The 25699-nt window shown below is 40.9% G+C and overlaps 1 protein-coding gene across 1 annotated transcript; it reads right to left on the bottom strand.

Annotated features, from left to right (window-relative positions):
* Positions 1-543: 543 nt before the first annotated feature.
* GPI (glucose-6-phosphate isomerase) lies at positions 544-22747 on the bottom strand. The gene is made up of 18 exons (XM_031614974.2): positions 22429-22747; positions 18552-18642; positions 17638-17706; positions 15000-15119; positions 13715-13798; positions 13480-13626; positions 11749-11820; positions 10704-10748; positions 9866-9919; positions 8841-8901; positions 7167-7210; positions 6788-6940; positions 6253-6382; positions 5839-5915; positions 4600-4728; positions 3971-4046; positions 3824-3890; positions 544-2282 (listed from the first exon to the last, which is right to left on the bottom strand). Exons 1-18 carry the CDS (start codon positions 22545-22547, stop codon positions 2159-2161), a joined length of 1662 nt encoding a protein of 553 aa, XP_031470834.1. The 5' UTR covers positions 22548-22747; the 3' UTR covers positions 544-2158.
* Positions 22748-25699: the final 2952 nt, after the last annotated feature.

Raw genomic sequence — 25699 nt, 5'->3', positions numbered from 1 at the left:
GAGAACCTCCCGTAAGGCTTTGTTCCCTTTTTTCTCCCTGTGATTGGATGTAGACATGGAGAGCAGTCATTTGCACACTTTCTGCTCTGACCATCAGGCAGTAATTCTAGCACACAGGCCGATGCACGGGCAAGTCACAGGTGAGAACCCCTCCAGAATGGCGCTTTGTGGTTTGCTAACATCACCGCCCACTCAGCAAGCAGCACAGCAAAGGGGCAGCCCCGAGAGCTCTTGCAATTCCGAGAAAACACCGGAACGAGCGATGATTCTGAGGAACGCATGCGCGGGGCTCCCAGCCCTCGATCTCCCCCCGGCCCTCACAGGAGCGCGAGCCGCCAGGTGGCGCCGCGGGGCTGCGGCACGCGCCGAGCTGCCGCGCGGGAAGGGCGGCCGTTCAGCGCGGGCGGGGACCAGTCAGCTCCGGGGTACAACTGGGTAACGAGCAGCGTCCTACTGCTTTTCCCCCTTCTTTCTGCAGCAGTTTGAAATGCTGCCACCATGAATAGCGGGGTCTGAAATCTAAACAAGGTCTGACAGCACCACTGCTTGAATATTGTTTTATTACACACAACCAGTATTGTGATCTTCCTGCTGATGTACTGTGTGGTTTTTGTGGTTACAAGCTAACAGCACCTGCTGCTGCCCTCCCGTTAGCAAGAGTGCTTGTTTCACAACAGCAAACCAACACACACTCTTTACCAAGATGCATTCTTTACAGAGTTAGAGAACAAGTCTCCAAGAAAAGCTTCTGGAGTTGGAATTTGCAGAGTAGCACCCAAACAAGAACGACAGCCTTCATCTCAGCCCTTGGACCACAGCAAGCACAGTCTCACTCCCTCACCACCAAAGGGAGCTTTCACAGCTGAACGGCAGTCGTACAGCTTCCTAGGAAAGTATCTTAACTCCCACTAAGGGGTGAGTGGTGACAGTGCTTTATGGAGAAAATGCTTTGTAAAGCTCGTATCAAATCCAGAGCACCCACACACAAAAGACAGACAGAGTGAAGTTCATATCCATGCAGATAGCTGCCAAGGTCTATGAAGGGATTACTGGTGCAGCAATGGTGATTAACTGGCAGTGCTGTCAATTAATGTATAAGCAGCAGACATGCACATTAAGAGGTACGGGCTCAGACTTTCTAAATAGTAGCATTTGTCATGGAAATTTGCTGAGACTCACAGTTAATCCATCTTATTTTCCTCCTCCATGCTTGTGTCTTACCTTTTTAATAAAGGTGTTATGGAGAAAATAGGCACAGCATGCTCCTCTGCAAACACGAAGCGTAACAACAGCAATAGAGAATTAGAGGATACGAGCAGCTTATTCACACATACTGTTACTGCACTCTATTCAATCCTGTTAGAATAGTGATGCCCACTTAAGACTGAGATGAGTGAGACGAGCTGCCTGTGGAGGATATCAAAATACACAGCTGCAAACAATGCCAGACTTCAGCTTCACATAAGCTCTTGGAAACAGTTTGGAAAATAAAGGTATCGCTATCACTCCAGAAGCTTTCCTCCCTTCTGAAGAAAGAAGCCATCTGTGCAGATCTTCCATAGCTTCTGAAGAAACATGAATACAGACCTTCAACCATTTGTAAGCCTTGCACAGCAAAACTGAAAATAATCCGCATCTTGCTCAAAATCATACAAACTGCATGTTTATAGCTGTAGATTACTTGCTTCTTTGAACATACTTTTAGCATACAGCAGACCCAGACCAAGGCAAATGACATGCCAGACAGAAGTTAGTGTACATGGCTTTAAGAGAACCTTACACACAGTAAGGCAAGCATTACTAGGTCTGCACCTAGTATTTAAAGATATAGAATGAAGAACTTCTACTCATCCATCACATCTTTTATTTTCTAATATCATTGTGATAATCTTTAAGGAAGTTGACGGATAAGAAGTGAGGAACGTACCAACTGCACTTTACGGATTAACAACCACAAAAATAGAAAGCACCTATAGAATCTCTGGGTTTCACAAAACTAGTTTTCATTTATAACACTTGACGCAACAAGGTCAACTGCAACAAGTGAAGAAGCTACATCAGTAAAGTGCTATTTTTGTTAAAAGTGGCTAAAAAGCACATCTACAACAGACTTGAGTATTCGGTGGTTAGATTGTCGATGTCCTCAGGAACTTTCACTTCAGGCTCTGTGTTTTTTGATGAAACTGATGAGCCCATTTGTTGAGCTATCATGAGATGTCACTGCAGCATCTGACTCCAACTCAGGCTCAATTTTCTTGGCAAGCTGTTTTCCAAGCTCAACTCTGCATTTATAAAAACAGGAGAGCAGAGAGGAAAAACAATTAGTGCTAACAATATAAAGCATGTTAAAAAGATGTGCCAGTAGAGAGTAACATGGCAGTCAAAAAGTCAGTATTCTTGAGTTACTGAACAAATGATTTAACCAAGTGCCATTCACAAACAGCTGAAGTTCTCAAAAGTACAGCTGCCTAGCTGAACAGACAGCTCAAGTTACAAGATACTTAGAGAGAAAGCTTTGTTTTGCAGTCTCTCTGCTGTTTTCCCCTTCAGTATTCATTTGAATTATGCAGCCAGCTCCAAAGCAGAAGGTATTCACCTTGCTCCTGTTCATTATTCAACACATCACTCAAAACACTCATTTGTAGCACTAACACAATAAACAGCTGAGCTTTGGGACTGAAAGCTTTCTTCAGCACTACATAGGACTATCCCAATGAGTTAAGAAACAAGAATCTTCTAACTGCTCCAAGAAAGGAAACTGGTTCTACAGTATATTTTGTTTGCCCTCCCCACATTCTCTATTTAGTTTAGATTCCATTCTAGATTTTTCTAATGTTGTTGAAAAAGCTATTTTTATTTATACCTCACTCTGAATTTCAGATTCTACAGCAGATACAGCTTTTACTAGACAGTTTCCAGTTCCTGCTACACCATTTAAGGTAAAAAAAAAAAACTTGAGCGTGATAACACACTCTAAAATACATATAGAGAGTAACATTTATCCTTCAGTTTCTATGAAGAAGCTATCCTAGGCCTCCAGAGCAAATTTGCCCTTCCAAATAACTCAGTGTGAACAAGTTACAATTAAAAAATCCTATTCATTTCCCAAGCACTTTCTCCTGTGGAAGTTTTCCACAAAATATGTCGTGCAGTTAATATTACTGGAATTAAAGATAGCATCCAATTAGTTACTGAAGAAGTCTTCCTTTAAAAAAAAAATCAAAGTAACAAAACTCCTCATAAAACAGGTGTTCATGGAGCTCTACCATGAACCTCAGAGACAGGTGCAGCCCACAGCAGGTAGAGGGCCCCCATGCAAGAACATTCTTAGTAGATGGCCTCATCTAACTCCACTATATGAAAAATTAAAAGGTGGTCACTATTGACTAGCAAATACCAATCAAGATACCTGTTAAGTGTTTCAAGAGGTAAACTCTTGTCCTCCCTATTTTAAAAGGGACATTATTTCCCTCTCTACTTGTCAGAGATCTAATTCAGCATGCTCAACTATCTTCTTGTTATTACCATATCTTTTCAGCATTCATAGTTGGTTACTTATTTAATCTAAAAAGCAAAAGTCCCCAAACTCAAGTTGTACTTAGGGTCACTACTCATGGCTGGACAAGAGTACAAAGTGATCTATTCCTAAAAAAAAAAATATATATATATATATATATTATATATATATGGCTTACATTTAAAACTATCCTATCCTATATTTGTTCGATCTAAATATTCCACAATTTTTCATCATCTTCTCCAAGGCATAACACATTAGTGAGTATGACAGTAAGTATACAAGAAACAGATAAAGAGAACTTACCCCCACTGATCATAGCTGTTAATATCCCAGACAATCCCCTGAACAAATATCTTGTGCTCATACATGGCTATAAAAAGGAAAACACTTGATCAATAACCTTATCATGAAGTCCTAAAGCATTCACAGTCTTAAGATCCATTTACTCACCAATGATTGCTCCCAAGGTGAATGGGTTGAGTTTTGTAAACATGATGGAATTGGTTGGGCGATTACCTTCAAAGACCTTTCAAAAACAAGAGGTACACTACAGTACAGCGCATTGCAATGAGTTTCTAATGCAAGTTCCACATTTTCCCCACAGCCCACGTAAAATCATTTGTATTAGCAGCAAATACAGAATCACAGAGTCCTGAAAGCTTTAAAGGCTACCTCTTCAATCACAAAGCTGTGTTTTCATACTCTGCACTTTCTGCCATTGCTTTTAATAAACAATGGAGAATGATATGAGAATGATATCTCCAAGCACTGCTACTACCACTACAGCTCTGGAAAATGGCAAAATACAAACCTGGGCACTGAAGAGACAGTTTTCATCCAAAATGCCTCAAAAGACTCCCAGTCATTATGTTTAATGGTAGTGCCATTTACAGACTGCTCCACTACACCTGACAGCCTTTAATACCACTTTCACTACTGTCAAGACAGTAGCACTTGATAGCCACCTGAGGGCATGGCTCCCATTACCAAGTTCCATCAAGCAACTAAACACCACAAATCCCTCACCACAGTAGTATTACTAATCAGAAGGAAACTGGAAAGTGACAGAGCCTGCTTACCTTATGGGGAAGAAGCTTCTCCAGAGCATCTCCACTCAGTCCAGCTGCTTGCAGTTCCTTACGAGCTTCATCAGCAGTCTTCCCTTTCATCAAGGCCTCAGTCTGAGCAAGGAAGTTGGCCAAGAGGATCTAGGAGGTAGAGATCAATACATGAACTCAAGCTACTATTTCCTTAGATAGAAAAGTGATTCTCGGTGCCTGAATCCAGACAGACATACTCTAGCGACATCATATTTTTAACACTATGGCAGTAAAGTGTGCTAATTTTGTGTATTACACCTATCACTGCTTTTTACCTCAGTGCTACTGATTACTACTTCAACAGTGCATGCATTCAGAAACACCCAAGTTTGCTTTGAGAAATCCTGTCCCTGTTGGAACAGTGAACATCCTAGCACGAGCAAAGGAAGTTGTGTTTTGTATATCCCTTTCACAATTACTATCCTTTGTGGAAAAGCAAAACTGGATAACTCTCACAGTATACCAGTACAACAGAAGGTTAGGTTACTATCCCTTGCCTAATGTTCAATTGCAGGTTTATGCGTAGCTTTTTCCTATCAGCTATAGTGAAAAATAAACGTTTATTGCATCTATAAGAAATAGAAAACATTCTCTCTTTCACAGATCCGTCTCATAATGTATTACAACTAAAGAACCCAAATAACATTTTTAACCTGAAATCAACACAGTACTGAAGTTTAGCTGACAAGACATGCTTTTTCTGAATTACACAGCAAGTGATAAACCTGAACACTTGTTTCCACATATGACAAACAGTTCAACACCATTCCTTGAGAATCCTTAACTGGATAACTAAAACAGGTTTTAAAGATCTGCATTACAACCCTAAGCATGCTGGTAGAAAGAACTGCAACAGCATCTGAGGAAACTTTCACCAACTCTAATAACGTGCTTCTTCATACTCTGCAAAGAGTTGGACTCCTTTAAATTCCTACAAGGAAGCTTATCTCCACAAGCCTAGTTTATCATCTCCTTCCAGCCTCCACAGGCCACACTGCTGATCTGCCTCAATAATGAGGCTACTGTTCTTAAAGAACAAGAATGCCTCTAACCTAGAAACTATAATTTAGTTTTTTTCAAATATGTTGCAAATATTCAGGGAGCCTGCATGTATGGTTTTCAAAGGGACATTTAAAAATCATGTGCACTGCAATACCAGATAAGCTTCAATGCCTTCAATGACAAGAAAGATGAGTGTTCTGATAAAGATTTAATTACCTTGTGATGCAAGCCATTTCTGATAGGATGCTGAGTCTGAACTGGGATCATGAAGTCACAGGGAATCATGCGTGTTCCTACAAGAAAAGCCATGTTAAGAGCCTTGCATTAGAAGAAAATTTAAAACACTAAATTATCACTTCATGTTGAGTTATTGGTAGACTCAGTCACTTCAAACATTTTCTAGGTCACATATTAGGGCTTAATACAATACGGCTTAATAGCTTCAGTTTTAGTTGACTCTCTGCATTCTAGGAAAGAGACCTACATGTTATGGCCTTCTAAACCACTAATTAAGGGCACAACAGTAGTGTCGCCCAAGCCTAGCTTCTGAACTAGCATCAATTCTGTAGACTCTTACAGCTTTGTAGCCAGAATTAATTCCAAAACAAAGTAGTGAATATTCTGTTTTACCCTGATGAATGAGTTGGTAAAATGCATGTTGCCCATTGGTGCCAGGCTCTCCCCACACAATAGGGCCAGTATTGTAGTCCACACGAGATCCTTTCTTGGTAATGTATTTGCCATTGGATTCCATGTCACCCTAAAAGGGAAGAGTACTATTACCTTTCTCACAGAACCATTCACTATCAGTACAAGCTTTCATACATATTTTAAGTGCTGCTTGTTTATAGAAATATCATAAGCATACGACACAAACAAACTGACATCTAAGGAAAAAAATATCTACTTGATATGACAAAGTCAGAAGGATTGTGAGGCCCCGCTTTCATGGTCTGTATTTGTACTGAAAATCAAGATCACTGATTTACTTGAACAAACTGGATTATAGCTATCTTTATATAACTTTACATCCCTGACTTCATGAATTTATGTAGTTATAATTTTAACCTGGAAACATATACATTCTGGTTCTAGAACCAGGTCAGAAACTAAAAAGTGAGGATAAAGAATAAAGATAAAGTCTTCTGCTCCAGTTGAACTTCACCTGCTGGAAGTAGGCAGCAAAGCGGTGCATATATTGGTCATAGGGCAGAAGTGCGTGGGTTTCACATCCGTAGCAGTTTATATACCACACCCCCAGCATGGCCAAGAGAACAGGCACATTCTTCTCCAGTGGAGCAGTATGGAAGTGTTTATCCTATTAAACAAAGAAAAAAAAGAATAACATTTTCCTTACAGTAATTATCATACCTCCCTAATCTTTAAGCGTTTTGGGTTTTTTTTAACTGTTTTGGTCCAGAGAACTCCCAGAGCCACATCATTTTACAAGCACTGCGAGAGCACAGGGAGATGAACTTTGAAAGGCAGGCAGTTTCTAGTTACTGTGCTAAGAAACAAATTTGAAATAGGCAGCCCAAACTCACCATCCAGTGGCCTCCAGCAAGCAGGCTCTCAAAGTTGTCAAAACCTAATGGTTGAAAAAAAGAGTCAGTCTGAATTTACAGCTTAGATCTCATCTTTCTGGCAGAGACAAGCCTGGAACAGCCTGAGATTATTTTGTACACAGAAAGGCTCCCAACCACTAACTGAGTTTGAAGTTACACTCTGACTTCCGAAATCTGCGCCCCAGACTTATTAGTTATGATTAAGGCATGGATCTCAGCACAAGACCAACTTCAGGAAGCATACTTTACAAACTTTATCTAAACTCCATTCAGACAGAATGGGCAACTGGAAGGAAAACAAAGGCAATTGACATGTATTAGTCAAGGCTACTGTTTCCAGTTTCCCCACTTACTGCTACAGCAGAAAAGCTTGTCCAAAGTAAAATAGACCAATAAAACAGGAATTGCTGCATTGAGTCTGCAGATGCACACCTGCAGTAAGGTCTTTTTAAAAACATTTTGAAGAGGAAGGTTCTTCTTCCCTTGTTCTCTTAAGAAACCAAACATTTGATTGTTTGCTATACAGATCAGGGGTTTAATCACTACATATTTTCTCTAATGAATATTTTACTAATATTCTCTCTCACAGGAAGCCAGAAACCCTGACTGTCGTATGGAAAAAAACTTGTGGTGAATTGTTTGACAATCAAAGCAGGAGCTCTACCTATGGTCAGGGGGCAGCTCTGGCAGATGAAGGATGCAAGATCAAGCAGCACAGACAGGCTGGCACATCAGCAGTCAGCACCGTATCTGTCTGACAGCACAGATGAACAATTTATTGCAGACAAAACAGTGAGCGCCTGATGCTTATTTTGCTGTTCAAGTACACTTTTCCCACATATGACAACTCCTGTTAACACCATTCCAAGAATTCCACAACCAGTGTTTTTCTTTTGATGTCATTCTAAGGAAATTCTAGCTTTTATTAATAACTTTATGGTCTCAGAATAATTTTTGGAAAGGAATGATGAAGGAAGAGACACGGGAATGTACAACAGCCTGTTCATCAAGAAAAAGCACTTCCCAGAGCTCTTTCACACACACTATGTACTCGCCACCTGTATGTGAGATATGCAAAGACACCAATGGTGCCTCAGAGCACTAAAGACAGGTGAGTATCAATTTACAGGGCCATCTATGTCTGCTTCACAACCAACTGCAGATAGACTATGGAGCCTAGTAGTATATGAATACTGTTTTTAAGAGAAAGTAATGGAGCAGGAAGTATGTGACAGGAGAAAAAATTGTTTCCACTCTACACACAGCTTTTGTGCAGAATTTGAGACAATTTTTTTGGTGCACTGAAGTCACAAACTTGATACTCTACTCTTAAATAGTTGAGGCAAATCAGTTTCAAGATTTAGTTTTCAAGACTGATGTGGCTTTACAAGAGCCAAGCATTTTTGGCTATGCAGGCAAATGAAGAGATTATCTGACCATTTCTACCTACATAGAAGCAATTTCCAAGCTGTCAGAAGTACTATTAAATGTCATTTCCTTTGCATCCAGTTGTTTCAGCACAAACATTCACCTACTTACAGAAGAGGTTGGGTAAAACTGTCTGTCCCAAATTTAATTCACAATCCAGTACTGTGCAATTATTCTACAAGTATATTCCCCAAATAGATTCTTGTTAATCACATGAATACCTACCAATATGAAGGGCAATGGAGAGACCAATGGCTGACCACAAAGAATAACGACCACCAACCCACTAAAAACAAAAGAGTGGTTTATACAGGAGAAGCACAAGGTTTTGAAATTCAAACTTATTCAAACTACTACAAAATAGCAGCATGTTTAGACTACTTTCAGCAAAACATTGTTTTTGTTGATAATCCCATACACATCCCATGGCATAGTCAAGGGGACCTTATAGGAGCCCTTTAACAAATATTTAAGTATGCATTTCTTTGAGGATACAGTTTTCTAACTGGTCTAGAGGCTATGATTTACATGATACCTGCTGAAGCAGTTCCCTTCAGAATGTCTGCAGTGCACTTTGAAATACAGGCTTTAAGTTTAGTATTAACTGTTTTCCTACTACTCATGCTCTGTAAGTACAATCTGCTTCAGCAAGGTTTTGATATTATCTAGGGAAAGGTAACACTAGGTAAGTTCTAAACTGCAGCTAAAAGGTCTAGTTTGTCAGACACAGTCAATGAGACAAACCAAACTGATCCAAAGCAGAAGGGTCAAGGCTAGATGCACTATACTTAAGATATGCATGTGCTATAAAATATCAAAGTTAGACTCCTGTTTCTAATGTTTGACCTTTACAGGCGTGGATTATATACAGTAGACCCCAACAGTCAAATGTCACAGCTTATAATAACTAGGAATAAAGTAATACTTCTATCTCCTATTACCCAGCAGATGATTAGTCAGCCAAGAACATAGAAGACTCCTCTCCAGATCTCCAAACCATTCTGTTAAATTCCTGTTGTCAAAGACAAGACCATTCTACTTTTTAGGCACGGGCCTAGTTTGTTTCAGTCATGACTATTCACATATTTCAGTGTAAGAATACAAGTACTATTTTGGGGGGGGATTTTTTTGTTTGTTTCATTTTTGTCAGTCACATCTAGTCAAGATTTTCTTAGAATAACTTTATTTAATAGATACTTTAACTGTAATGAATATTCTAACTACTGCACAACATTAAGACTGCTACTTACATCCCAGAACTCAAACATGTTCTCAGTGTCGATTCCAAACTCTTTAACTTTAGGCTAGAATTAAAAAAAGCAGGGAAGATTAAAACATTCTTAAAAATGTTAATGTCCAGCAAATACGAAACACAAGTTTGGTATCTATTACATACACAACTGCCCAACTACACCATTTTAAAATTATATTGCTTCCGTCACAAATATAAAAACCTACTTACATTTCCTAATACCATTATCACCATTCAGCAGTTCTGAACGCTAAGACATACATTCCTTACATGAGAAGAATAGCAATATAGTTAGGACAGACACTGTCTACATTTGAAGTGCCTAGAGTGGAAAAAGGAACTTCACACCAGATTACTTAACAACCTTACTGCAAAGTCTAATTGCTGCATCTCTTTCCAACAGCCTTTTTTTTCCCCCCACGAAACACCACATCAGTGCACATCATGCTCATTGCATGTAACATTCACACAAGCTACCTGCATTACTTCAACAAATATCTGAAGAGTTTAAAAGTACCATTTGTTTATAGAGAAACTGCATGCACACATACTTAAGTAGTAACAGGTACCCCTCTCAATAACAGAAAGCCCTTATACTTGAAGTATCTATCATTTCAGATTTACAAAGCTCTAGAAGAAAAAGTAATCTACAGTGGTGCTACAGTTCAGTACTCTGGAAGTGTTTGAATTATTTTCAGTAGAATAAATGCATTATTTCAATAGGAAGTCTAAAACACCATTACTTGAATATCAATAAAGGCTTCCTAACTTGATTGTACAGGGAAATAATCTTAAAGGTACACAGAAGAAAGTCTAAATAAGATTGTTATACTTACACCATTGGTAGACAAGGCAACAAAGTGCTTGGCCACAGCTGAAGGCTTAATAGAAAATGAAAACCATTAGATCTGGAATGCTAATTATTTTCATTTCTTGTTATAAAACCATTTGTTTCTATTTTATATGCAAGAAAAAAATAGTTTACTATCATCAGTTATTTTTGCATTTATCAACTTGAAATCATCTTATTCACATTCACTGTAAGACTTGGCAGCATGTCCATCCAAAGAGTGTTCTGACAACGTTCTCATGAAGATCTCTCACTGGAAGTAGAGGCTACTTGGAGTAGCATACCATTTTTTCCAAGTACATAATCAGCCTGCTGCATCACTAATGCCACTTCTGAACACTTCAACTTTGTCATACCCCTTCCTGCTAGGGAGGAAGGATCAAGTACAACTCCAACTACTGATAAACCTCAAGTGTGAGATTTAGACTTTGGTCTTTCAGACTGTTCTGGCAAACTTCTATAATGAGAAACTTCAAAGCCCAGTTTTCAATCAAAGGACAGCTATTCTGACTGGAACATGTTAAAGATTATATTAACTACCTGAGCAAGCAGTATTTGCTTCTTTCTTTTAAAGGTTAGAAACAGGAGGGAGTAAGTTAAATACAAGGTTTCCTTTCAAAGCACAGCCATCTGCTATGGAATCTCTGTATACTAATTCAACTATAGTTTCATTTCTAGTTTTGAAAAATGTGTCAAGAATCGGAATGATGTGCAGACACCATATTCTTTGATTTCCACGCCAGTGGTACCAAACCATTAACCAGTTCTAAGGCAGATACTATCATGTTATTTAAAGGCAGGATTTGGGAGAGAAAAAAAAAATGACAGCACAAAACTTGTTTTATCGCTTCAGTCAGACAGCTTGTCACTAACCATGATGCATCAACATTCTCTACAGCATTTGCTAAGCTATGCAGCTTACATTTGGGCAGTTATTGGCCCTCCTCCAAAGCATGCTTAAAATGAGTAGGGAAAAACTGCACAACAGGAATCAGTTGCATTCTGTTACATAACCCACGCATTAGACTTACATCCTTAGCAGCATGTAGGAACCACTCTTTGGCTGTTACTGCATTGGTGATGGTTTCTTGGGTGGTGAAGGTCTGAGAATCAGAAAATGAAGACGCGTTTTATACTTAAAATTGAAACATCATTTAGAATTAACCTGCTGTGGTTATCTGGAATAGAGGCTCATAATAGACAGCTGTTGCCACACTCCAGAAAAAAAACAGCTTATCAAACCAATTTATTATTTTGCTGAAATTGGAATCATTACTCCCCATTTCCTTCCCTCCCTTGAAGTGGCGCACAAACCTGAGAACTGAAGTTTTCTACTTCAGTATTTCACTAAAGTTTTAATCACTCAATTAAAAAGGAAATAATCAAGCTTCAAAACAGGACAATCCACCTGGACTGCCCTCTTGATCTTTAATTCCTTCTCTTCCATGAAGCAGCACTCATTTCTGCTAAAAGTATTTTGCTGATTAAACATTTTCCTGCTTCATGAAGTGTGCAAAGAAGTTCAGTCATGCAGATCTGCAAAGAGCTACAACCATTCTGATGTACTCAACCATCAAAATCTTCCTTTAAGAGTGAACACTACATTCAACCTACTCTCATCTATCTCCAGACGTATTGCATTATGAAACACAAGCCTGTTATGGCAAACAAAAAATCCCATTCACCCTCTTCCAAAGATACTTAATTATCCAAGTACAGCTTGGCAAATAGAAACTGAAGAGTTACTCTTAATCTGGCAGTCTTCTAAGGCTTTGAACCATGATGCCTGTACTTAGTTATTCAAAACTGACCATTAGCATTACTTTGTGAAGTTTTCTTATTATTCCATAAGTTACTCTGCCACAGCATTGCCAAAATAAGACAATGAGCACCAGAGTAGAGCATCGCCAGCATTACACACATTAATTTACTGCAGATTCTGTCCTCAACAGCAAGAATGACCTACTGTGCTTCAGAAATCAAACAACCCAAGTTATGTAATATAGAATTCTGTCTTCAGTCTCCTCTGATAAGGGGAAGCAGTAAAGGAAGTAAACAATGATGGCAGCTAGCAATTAAGCATTAAATTTAAAATAAGCTGAGACTTAAAAAGGCAGTTATTACACCTGTACTCAAAAACGAAATGTCATCTTAAATACTACCATCAGCCTGTCTTTGCCTGTTCATAAAGCAAGAAGCTTTGTATTTATTGTGCCCAAGGAAGCCAACATTTATGTTATTTAAGGTAGTAATTAGTAAAAGATCTTCTAAAACAGAAGGAAGATTCCTAAACTACATTAATGTGAAAAATCAGAAAAAAAACAGACACAGCACTACTGACCAATTAACATTGTACTTTGTAATAAGCAATGTGAAAGACCACAAGCAGAATTAAGGAATGTGACAAAATCTTGAATTTTATGTGAGATGACACACCCCATCCACAGCAAGGTACAGCAAAGCAAACTTTTGAGAACATAAATTTGTGTTGACTGAGAAACACTCAAGACAACACGAAGTTGCTCATGCATTACTTGTGTAGGCTGGCTGAATCACTTTCAGTGCTTGAGTAGTGAACCCCTGAATATTTCAGTAGCAGTACGAACTTCAATTCCAAGTTTAGGAAAAATAAGAAAAGGCTTTTTTAGAAATAGTTCACTTTACAGACACCTAATTTAGACCTTCCTGTGGAAGAATCTGTATTGATTGAATCCTTCATCACTTGAAAAAGTCAAACCAGTGACATTCTTAGACATACCTACCTTTGATGCAATAATGAAGAGTGTGGTTTCTGGGTGGAGCTCAGCCAGGGTTTTGGCTATATGAGTACCATCAATGTTAGATACAAACCAAACACGTGGACCTCCCTTGGAATATGGTTTCAAGGCTTCAGTTACCATCAGAGGCCCCTGCAGAGAAGTAGTAGTTAGGTTGTCTTAATTGTACATATGCTCATACAAAAAAGATGAGAAAGATATATACTAGTCAGGAGCTTACCAAATCAGAGCCACCAATCCCAATGTTGACCACATCAGTTATAGCTTTTCCAGTGTAGCCTTTCCATTCACCACTACGGACTTTCTAATGTGGGGGGGAAAAAGAACACAGTAAGTATTTTATGCTATTTATATGTTGAAGGTAACAATTCTAACACTGGAAGCAGGCTGTGTTTTCGAGTTTCTACTCGAAAACTTCTACTATTTTAGTTTCTACTATTGTAGAAGATCTCCTAAGACAACTCAGTTTTATACCAACTTCTTTGAAGCAAGTGTTAACTAAGCACCTAGCTAGCAGTGAGAAGTTTAACACACATTTCTAACAAATTGCAAAACAAATAAATCTTGCCTTCCTGAATGTGAACTATTATAGTATTTACAACGAGTATAAAAGCAAAATAAGTCAAGCTAAAATTGAAAAAAATCTTAGGTACTAAATTATTTGCAGGAGTTGTTTGACTCAAGTTTTTATTTTACGTGTCCTTAATTAGCAAAATCACTTCTAATTAAAGTGCAAAGCTTTGTAATAAAGCCTTAGAGGTAACACTCATGGGCAAACTGAGCATTTGTAAGGCTTCTCTATTGCATATTTACACATATTTTGCACTGAAATTTCTGAAGTTTAGCTTTGGAGCATATGGAGCTCTCTATTCTTGCTGATTTTTAAAAGTTATTGAGTCCCAGCAAGAAAAAAAAATAATCATTAAGCAGTATCAAAACACTGCACTGACTTCTGTTCATTGTGTACCAACCATGCATTAAATGCTACTCTAATCCCTAAAGATATCTTTCCAGTATGATGTGCACTTCTACGTGAACTCCCCCATTCTAAAGCATTGTTTCTACAACAATTTAAGCTGTTGATCATGCTGATAGTTGATCTCCTTCTCTGCAGATGTTTTTAAGCAAAAGCTTTACTTCCTGCAAATACAGAACCATTTTTAATAAGCACCATCACATAGCCTGTAAATGATGCTGCCATAGTTTTTAAATTCTACCTGCGTAGGTGAGTCAACTAAAACAAGGATCTTTGTTAATCTTTCCAAAGATGCTGCTTAATAAGATTTATTTTAAATCTGCATTGGAAATCATATTCCAACTGATGATTTTCAGCAAAGTCAGTCATTCTTAGAACTATAATTTCACATTTGAACCAGTAATGTTAGAAACCTGCATAAAGAAGCAGAGAATAGACTGCAAATCAGCCTACAATCAAGACTTGACAACACGCATATAAGGGAGCCTGACTGATTATAGTATATGAAAGTTATGGTGGTACTCGATACCTGGCAGAAGTGTTTCATTTTGTCCAACACTTTGTTTACTTCTGGAACAACATCTTTCCCATCTACAAGTATTGGGGTATTGGAACGATTTCTCAGAGCAATATGAAGCACAGCTCGGTTCTGAAACAAGAGAGGGAAAGAGAAGGTACAAGTCAGAAGGCAGCACAATCTTAAACACCATCAAAAACTCTTCAGATTAACTGCAATTGGCAGCAGTCATTTGTATGCATGTGTAGTGGAAATGCTGAGTCACAGCCTGAAGCAGTGATTGAGCACCTGGTGGGAAGGCAAGGCCAACCCGGGGGAACTCAGTGCATGCAATGCACCTGAGTGACCAGAAGTGGAGCTGGGATGCACCCCTTCCCAGCCCTCATTTAAGGGTTGGCCATGGAGGTGAGAGCATCTCTTGCTGGAGACCCTGAGGCTTTCCAGAGATAAGCAGCTCTTTTCCCTCATTTCCATGGCTGCTGCATTTGGGCACATTCTTATTTGCTGTAGCCAAAGACCTTGCCATCCCATTATACCATTACAGTACGTATACACACACCACCAGCTACCTAATCACCTTCACTTCACAGAATCAGTGCAGAGGGCTCACAATCTCACCAAGTAAACAAACAGGTTATTTTAACTGGGAGAGCACTCAAGATCCCTTAAAAAGCACTGAGTATTTGAGGCTCAGAATTCAGTAATATTCAAGTCCTCACTAACACACTTTTTTCAGTCCTACAAAAGAGAAGTTTTTCTATTAAGAAGGATACTAATAAAATAAAACAGTTCATTTCTTTGGTGTTTTCTCAGTTATCCAGTTATCCTTTCCATACACAAAGATGTACTACTTTTCATCAGATGCTGAGATATAGTAACCACATTATTATATCCACTGGCCATAATTAAAGGTTCCTTGAATATCTTGCACACCAGATACACAGCAGTTGGTATCTATGGGGAAAAAATTCTCCTATTAGCAGAGAATTTGCACAGCAACATGCATGCTGCCACAAGTCAAAACACTGAAATCTGACCTCTGACTTGCCTGTTCAGGAGCTTATGGGTTTAATCTAGAGCAAAGGAGCTGTAGTCAATACTATTGAATAAATTAAATAATTTGTCTCCTGTTTCATTGTTCCTCATTACAATGAGAGGCACTGAGAGACAAAGACCACACCAACAATATACTCTACCAAGTTATCATTTAAATACAAAATACTCATTCAAAAAAAAAGTTTGTGGTTTTAGTTGTTAATAATGATGTGCTTAAATCTGGAGCAAACAGGCTTGTGCGCTTTTTTTTTTTAAACTCTTGGCCATGGAATGGTATTACTTGGTGAATATTGTTATTATCTAGTCTTGATGAAGAAAAATCTGTTAAACAAGTACTGGCATTCAAACTACTGTCTACTGTTATACAAAAATACTTCCTAAACTTTGGTAGGTAGTAAAGAATGCCCTCATAAGGAGTGGTCAGATATGTGCTACCTTGTAACGCACTATCTTTGCAGGCTACAAGTTCCTACTCATCAGGACAAACACCTGGCAACATCACGCTTGAGCATGCTATAAGGAATTTCCACATAAGGACCAACCAAGCAGTCAATGCCTGCAGCACCAAATACAGACATGTCTTAAATACTTACGATAAATATCTAAAGAATGCCCTAAATCAGAATAAGAGTAGTGGACAAGTCAGTTCTCGCCACTAAGCAGCACCCTTCTGTCTGTCTGGCTGCTCTAGGTTTATTCCATCAAGCTATTTGACAGCAACCTTTTTAAGGCCTCATCAATTTCATGAAGTCTACGTGTTCATACTCCATAACTAAACCAATTTGCTGTTCTACATTAATAGAAAGTGATTTACACCAAATTTAATTCTAAGTCAAATTCTGACCAGAAATGAGAAATAGCCTGAAAATTAAAAAGACCAAAGTCATCATGTAGTTTACTGTTATATCAAGTCACCATATTCCAACAGCACTGAAGTAGGGAGCTAGCAGATGAAACCAAACACATCATACAGTGTAATCGTGTGTTCAAGTGCTACTGAGGAAAGTACATCCTTCTGAAGTCTTCAACCACCAAATTTACTTTCTGGTAAAAAGTGAAGAATAACCCTAAAATTCAGCCAACCAAGCCAAAAGAAATACTTAGTTCTGCAAGTTTGCCTCAAACATACCTTAAGGCAGGCAAACTAATAATTCTGTATTATTGATTCCATCCTACTTTCAGTTTTAGGAAAAATAAAGGTGCAGTTCTATCTTCTGCATGTTCTAGTCAAGATTTAAACATCATTATAACTTCCAGATCTACAGATAGGAATATAACCAGTCTTCTTGAAAGAGGTGGATAATTTTTCAAGACAGTTTATAGTCTCTACTAGTAGAAGCCCAAAACTAAGCAGCTTCAGCAACCCAGAGCACAGAGCCTTACACAACCTTATTCACACTTTCTTCTGTCTTTGTCAGAGCTGTTGAAATTTCTCATGTAAGTAAAGAACAAACATTACAACCACTTTCAGCATTTCAAAGTAGCAATTACAGTAAGTTTTCCAAAGACTCATCTCTTACAAAGATGCATGAACATCCACAATTACACACACACACAACTGAGGGAAAAGAACTATGGACAGAAATAGCCTTACCTCAGTGAAGTTGATCTTTTCTCCACTGAACATTCGTTCTCTGGCACTTTCCACACCCCTTGACTTCGCCTGAGTAATGTAAAAATAGATTCCTCTTAAAAATAGCAAGAAGTCAGCATGTACTGCAAAGGTCCAGCTAACAGAAAGGAGGACAAGCTTTTACCAAGACAGCCAAAGAGAAATTGTTAGATGAAAGACTCACTATATGCTACTTTAGAAACAGATTCTCTCATTTTAAAGCAAGTACTTTTTGCACACTTTATTTCCTTAACAGGATATATAGCAACATGTACAAGAGATAAAGATGTAATAAGTAGACTTACTGGGTTTCATCTTGTCAGACTGCTACAACATCCATTTATGATAGTTTGTAACAGTTTAAACATTATTTTAAGAGCAATTAAAACAGCAGAAGTGCTTTTGCTATTTTAGAACCATATCCCACTGTGTGACTGAAGCAATAGTTAAGGAAGGGTTGTAATTATGAACAGCAAGCTGAAGTTCAAAAACTTCTTAAAATACCTCCAACTACAAAGGAATATTAAACTACAATTACATGATGAATAAAACAATATTTCAGTTGCAGGTCTACAAGTCATCAGTTTTTCTTACCACTTCATATTAATCCCTTATTTTACTGCAGACTTCAGTAACAGTATGACAAACCAACTGGTCTGTTACAGAGAACAGGTCTTTTCAGTGAGCTCAAGAGAGATCTGGGCATTGAAAAATGGCCTAACTCCATGTAGCTGAAGGATAACGCAAGACTTCCAACAACGCCTATTAAGACTTACTAACTAATGATCTTGAAATCAAATTCAGAGCTAAATATGTATAAACAACACTAGAGTGGTTGGTTACAGGTAAGAGTTAACTTTCTTAGAACACTGAATTAACAAAAGCATTTTATTTACCAGTTCGATCAGCATTTTCATCACTTCTTCTGTAACCAGGTTCTTCGAGTAGTCCAGTAAGATATCCCCATGATCAGTATTCAGAGTCAGGCTATCAAAACAAACATTCCAGTTAATTGCACATTCATGAAGAATTTTCAGCAAGACAATGACAACTCCATGAGTTCGGTAACTTGAAGACAATGACAACTCCACAAGTTCAGTAACTTGAACTCTAGTTGATCTAAGTTAGTAAAGAGGACTTGAGAGACAAACTTGCCCCACAAGCTCTGTAAGATGATTTACTAGAGAGTACATCATTTAAACTGAAGGTTCCTGTTCCAAACAAGTTATTGTGTCCATTTTCTGTCTGTAAAAACAAACACAATCAAGTTTATTTAATGTACAGCTGCATAATCACATTCTGTTTCACCAAGCCACAAGCTTTCTCCAGCAATTAGTTTTTTCCCTAAACACAATAGGTAAAAAAAAGCTTATCACAATATGCTGCTGCTATGAAAACCAAACTGCTTCCAGTTACATACACGTCATTTCAACAAATCCAGACGTACTTTTTCCTACAATAATACGAAGAGTTACATGTCTAAACAACTTAGAGAGGTTACCTGCCAAGCACAATGCAGAATTATATCTTGTTTGTGCAGTTAACAGCCTCATTTTGCTCATAGCCTCAGTAGATTCTCCATATCATTTTACCAACCCTTACCTGAGAGCTATCAGAAGACAAACACCTCAGGTCTACACCTGAGGTGAAGCATTAAGACCAGTAGTCTGTTAGAAGTCAACTAAGCCCTTTTGTATCACTATCCTCATATCTAAATGAGAATCTATACAGCTCCCCTATTGTCCTTTACTATTTTCTACCATTTCTTTGCACTAATTAACAACTGAATGAATAAACACACTTACTCTGAACTCACACATCTAAGTCATTTGGAAGACTTCAGACAAAAGCACAGCAAGTAACTTCTCCCAAGTTACTCTCACTTCTGCTCCACATGCTTGACCATAGGAAACTGCATATATCTAAACTGATGGCATTTCTGCCCTGCTTTTTCCTTTCTCAATATTGAGACCTCCTAACATTCATTGTCATTTTAGAGCACCTGTGCTAGAAACTTCACAAGACAACACACAACATAATTGGCTTTCCAAAAAGATATGATGGAGCAGGCAATTATCTGAACAGGAAGACTGGGATGAATGGAATTTGTAATAATACTAATCAGCAAGGCCTGGACACCTTGCTGGTTTCAATATCTTAAAGAAAAATCTGGAAGAAATTGCAGCCAGATGGCATCCCAAGACATTACACAAGCAGCAGCAGCAATGGCTACCAGGGAACACAGCAGGTCTGACTCCCCACTTCCCACACACAAGGCACAACACAGGCACACACCCTAATCTCACCCTGAACTCTCGAACCAAGAGTTCCACCCTTTCTTTAAACAGAAGCACAAAACCCTTCAGCTCAGCTGCATTCTGCTACACTATCCATTCTGCAGTGCAGCATCTGAGTGCTACACATGGGTGGAACACCACTTGTCATGTCGGACACATCCACACCTAAGTCACGCAGCCTGTCACTGGCAAGTGGAAGGCTGACCATTGCTACAGACCTTACATGTGGGCAGCACACAAAGCCCAAGGTGTACCCGACAGGTCTGACCACACTGCATCGGGAAAAGGACTTGCAAGTTTTCACAAGTGGAAACAAGACAGAAGGAAGAAAGGGTCTGTACTGCATAGGACACAGGCAGCGAGCGTTAGGTTCCTATAGTAACACTTAATAGCTGTGGAATCCCTGAGGTGAGGTGCTCAAACTGAGGATTGGTGTTATTCTACTGTTCTTACAACACAAGTACCAATAAGCACTTTTAAATGGGTATAATTTTTTTTCCCCTCAAAAGAAAGTCAATTATTTTATGCTCACACTCAGAAGAACTGACCGCCTTCATAAAGCAGCTTGTGGGGGAAGAGGTGCTAATTACAGAGGGCCTTTGGGAAGCCCTCTGGGCCCAGCTATCAGCAGATGCTAGCCACGAGTCAGATCTGCAGGATGGCAGCAGAGCAGAGATCAGTGACAAGTGTGCAAGCTGATCTGCCCAACTAAACCTGGCTGTCTGTTCAGCACTTTTATTTGCTCCCATGAAGTTCTCCTGGCAGTGCACAGAGTGTGGATTTATCACAAAATGGGACCAAATCCATGAAGTGAAATAAAACAATCTCAGAATACCACAACTGTTTCTTCTTACAGTTTGCTTACACAAACACAAAGTTGGAGAGCTATGTGAGACAGGTGGCCTTCATAAAAAGCATTTCATAAGAAAAATACAAGTCAGATAACCGCATTCTGGGACACGCACACTGACTGCTTCCAGTATGGAGCTGCACATAAGTGTGTGTGCTTAAAGCATCACTTGTCAAGTAACTTCCAATTAAAGGCACACAGTTGCAGCATAACATCTGAAGTCTACAACATAATCACAAGAAATTCAATGCAGACTATTTGAAATGAAGACCAGATTTTATGGTTAAAGTAGCTTAACGAGGCAACAGCTAGTAAGACTGAACTTCAGTGTTGTAAGCAGCACCTCAGTTATATCTTAGGATTTACTCAGCCAGTCTGCTTCAGCTCTCCTCTGTCCTATGGATATTAGGAATTATCCTATGGATATTAGGGGAGTCAGTCTCTTGGAATGTATGGGGGATATGGAAAGCTCACAAGCAGAACATTATTTCGTACTGAAAAGAGATTTAACTAAGATTAATAAAACTGTTCCTCACAGTTAAGCAACATCCTGTTAGAAGAGCCAGATAAAGTCAGCAGTCCAAAAACTTGGCACACCTTTTCCATCCCTGCAAAATGGCTATGTGGAACTTCACACGTGGTGTTCCATTACAGTTTAAGCAGCACGTAATAAGCTCAAGGGGAAAGAAGTCACTCGACCTGGGATGCTGAAAGCAGCACTGACACGTGCAACAAGGAAGTCCTGTGTCTGATTTAAGAACAGGAGCTCGCTGTGCCCGCACTGCCCAGGCTCATGTGGAACCGAGCATCGGCGACGCACCTCCACACACACAGAGCGTCTGACTGCTACAGCCCAGCAGAGCACTTAAAACAGCACTGCCATTTTACAGACTGAGGAAACCAAAGGCTCTCACACTGCTTCCACGTCTTACTTCCTTTAGGGGGAAAAAAAAAAGAAAAGCGTCGCAAGGTGCTGGCTACCACGCGGGCTGCAGGAATCGAAACAATCGGGGCCGCTCGGGGGCGAGGGCCGGGTCTGCGCTAACCCGGGCAGCCGGGGGCAAAGGGGCGGCTCCGGCCATCACCGCAGTCATCTTATCGCGGGGCTTATCATGACTAAGCACGCGGCCGCGAGATGGCCGCCCCACAACGCCGCCGTGCTGCCCGGCACGTACCGCGCCGCAAGGATGAGTCAAGGACGAGCACGCGCGGCATCGCGCTCGGTGCCGCCGGAGCCCCCCCGCCCCGCGCCTCCGCCGCAGCCCGGCCGGGGGGCGCTGCGGGCCCAGGAGCGCGTGCCCGGCCGCGAGCGGCCTCCCAGCGCTGGGCTCGGCCTCGGCCGCCTCTACGCCGCCTCCGGAGCGCCGGCCAGACGGGCCGCCACCGCCAGCCCGGCCTTCCGTGCCCGCCGCGGCTCCTCGCGGCCCCGCCAGGCCTCGGAGAGGGGGGGAACAGCCCCGGGAGGGCGCATCTCCTCCGCTGACGGCCAGTCCCTCCCGCGGCGCCCACCGGAGCGCTCCGCAGGGCGGGAGCCCCACGCGGCCCCGGACCTCGCACGCGGAAGGACGCGCAGCGGATCGCCCCGCTCGGCTGCGGGTGGGGCGGGCGGAGGCCGCGTAGCCTCACCTGAACTTGTGGAAGCGGTCCTTGTCGCCCTCGAACAGCTGCCGCAGGACGAGCTTGGAGGCGTTCGCCTTGTGCCACTCGAGCAGCTTCTTGAAATGGGGGTCTGCGGACAGCGCCATGCCGGCGGCCGAGCTGGGACAGAGCGGACGCGGAACGGCGGACACAGAGAGTGAAGCGAGCGCTGCCGCCCCGCCTTTATAGCAGCGAGCCCGGCCCCGCCCCGGCTCCTTCCCCTCTGCGATTCCCTCCCTGCCGCTCTGGGCTCGGAGCCGGGCTGGGGCTGCACGCAGCGCTGCGGTGCCTGCGAGCGGCTCGCGGGGCAGGCGGAGGTTCGGCCCGTTATAAATCTGCGCGGGCCCGGAGCAGCCGCGTGGGGCTCCGCCGAGCTCCGCGGTTCGATTTTAACCCGGCCGGCCTGCTTTCAACCCGGCTGCGCGGTGCCAAACGGCGCAGCCCGGCTGAGGGCTGCCGGGGCGGTGCGCTGTGCTGTGAGGGCTCGGCACCCGGCCTTCGGGCAGCCGTAGCTCCGAGCCGCCAGCTGGCGGCGAGGCGCCCAAACCCCGAGCAGCTGAGCGCCGCAGCTTCAGTCGGTGCCGCGCCCTCGGCAGGGCCTGCCCGTGTGGAACGGCCGGGCGGCGGCTGCTCGGTTCTGTGAGCAGCGCGGCCGTGCGGCGCACGGGCGTACAAAGGCGTGTGTCAAATTCTGGAGATTACGTTCTTGGGGCTTAGGTGAATAAATCCCGGTGAAGTCATATTTTAAGCACCTAAGCCCCTTTGTGGATCTGAGCCTAAATCAGAGTCACTGAGCGTGAACTTGGCACAGATGGCTACAATCACAGCCCAAGCCTGCAGCAATAGAACCAACGTCTTTTTCCTCGCTCAAAAAATATTCGGAACTGATCCTTAATTACATTAGCAAATATGCACTTTGGTCACTGTGGTAATAAACAGTAAAAGTCCTTCGTCCTTCCCTGAATCAGAGCACGTTTGCTTGTTTCAAGGGTTTGGTTTTTTCATACAAAATGACTGTTTAACAACCCAAAGACTTTCTTCAGCATAATAAATCTTAAACACTTTAAGTTTTCAGGGTTTTGTTTTGTTTTGTTTTGCATTTTTGAAGGCTACGCTCATCGCTCATCCCTAGTTGTAGCCCAGGGGAACTTCTCCAAGGCAGCGCTGGTCCCAAGCACCTTCCAGGGGCTGTGGTCCTGTGTACCTTCATGTGAGGTACAAAAAGACAAGTAACAAATGGACTCTGATTCCACAGAGAAGCACACAAGTGCCCAATAAGTCTTTAAGAAGCCACTTGGGTCATCAAGTGCACTGCCATGTCAACTTTATACATTTTCCCTCCTTTTCAAAGTTTTGGGGATAAAAACCACGATAATACCAGACCTCCCCTGTACACAGGCAGGCTATAACCCAGCATCTATAGTTCTTTGGCCTGATAAGTATCTCCCATTAGTCACAGGAAAAGAATAAATAACCTTTCAAAAATGTTACCGATAGAGTTTCATAGTCAGCCATGAAATACTCCTGACTCACCTGTACGACTTTTCTCCAATAGGATTTCATTAGTCTCACCACATCCCTACCAAACTCAAGGGCCCCTCACATACATTTTCTACAGTTTCTCTTCTGCTACAGTAGTTGCCCTGCTTTCATTTTCAGAGCATCCCTCACATCTTTTTACTGGCTAGTCTCAAACCAAAGTTCTGCCATTTGTACAAATTTACATTCACTTCTCTTGCAGCTCCTCCCAGAAATCCTGTTGTTTTCATAAACAGTTATAAAATCTCCATTTTGCTTCCACTTTTGCTCTGTTATTATTTCAAATGTATCGATTCCCCTATCCTGCTCTTCACTGTAAAACATTGGGAATATCGAAGTTGTAATTTCTTCTTAAAAATCAGAATTTAATTGTCTTGATGCCTCAACAGCTAAAGTGTCTTCCCCGGTTCCTTTCTTAAATTTTCATTCATTGCTATAGTTCTTTTTTTTTTTTCTTTTTTTTTTTTTCCCCAGCTCATTTTTCCAATTCTTTTGCAACCTACCAAGTCACAGCACAGGTCTGTGGCTTCTTACTGCTCTGACATGTAGCAGTCATGAATCTTGTAATTGTTTGTGTCCTCGTTCCTGTTCAAATGAAAATAGAATTCCTTGTCTTCATGCAGTGCAACTGCTCAACTGTATTTCTGTCCATGTTTCAGCACAGCTCTACTCAATTTGTTTCTCCTTTTTTGACTTTTTTGTATCATGGTCCTTACACTATTTGAATTGTCTCCACATTCTTGAGATCTTAAATCTTCAAGATCTTCAGGTTCATCTGACCCAAACCCAATGTTTGCTTCACATCCCAAATCTACAACCATTCTCCTCATACTTAATTTTATGTGTGCAAGAATGTATGAGTTCAGGTAATCAATAACAATGTATTAACTCTGGTTCACAATATAGGCAATAACATCACAGCCTTGCTACTACTTCAACCTTCTAAAATGCTAATTTTGTTAACCATAACTACAGTGCATGCTGTTCACATGCTGCAAATTCCATTTGCTTTCTTTTATAATACTTTAAGATTTCAAAATGTTGTTTTCTCTCATCTAATTAACCTAAACTTTCAACATTTGTATTTTCTTTTCCTGTGTGTCCTTCTTTGCAGCCAGCACTTCCTTACTCCCTGTCTTCTATCTCTAGGCTACAGCGTACATGTTCCTCAGGAAGTTCTAGAGGTCAAATTATTCCTGCAGCACACTATGCAAATTTTATGACATAAAAAAAAGATATCCAGGTCAAGGTCCTAATTTTAATCTCTAAAGACCACAGGATAGGGTTTCTAGCTGTTGCAGGAGTTGCTTGTCACTCCATAAGCCGTGTGACAGCTGACCACTGTAGGGACAGTGAGGCCTTGTCTACAGTGAAAAGATCAATTGATTTCATTGTAGACAGCAGGAGGAGGATTTGGACCTGGAAGGTTCAGAAGTTTAGACAGCTGCTTCTTTGACAGCTGCTAACTGTCCTACCAATTTTCCTTGAGATTAATTCTAAGGCAACTAGATGGAAGCCATCATTTAGAACAAAGACAGAACCTTAGACTAATGGAAGATGGTGTGAACACAGTGATGCTTCAGCTCCTGCAAAATATCTGTCTGAAACATGTTCTCATTCCAGAAAGGCCAAAAGGCTATCATAGCGAAGGATGACAGCCTTTGGGGCTAAGAAAGGGTATTTTAGTAAAGGATATTCTGTAATTGATGGAGATCCATTT

This window comes from Phasianus colchicus, chromosome 13 (assembly GCF_987193195.1).
Source record: "Phasianus colchicus chromosome 13, bPhaCol1.hap1.1, whole genome shotgun sequence".
Classification (NCBI taxonomy): Eukaryota; Metazoa; Chordata; class Aves; order Galliformes; family Phasianidae; genus Phasianus; species Phasianus colchicus.
The sequence above is the reverse complement of the archived record's forward strand: the minus strand, read 5'-3'. Positions and strand labels throughout refer to the sequence as shown.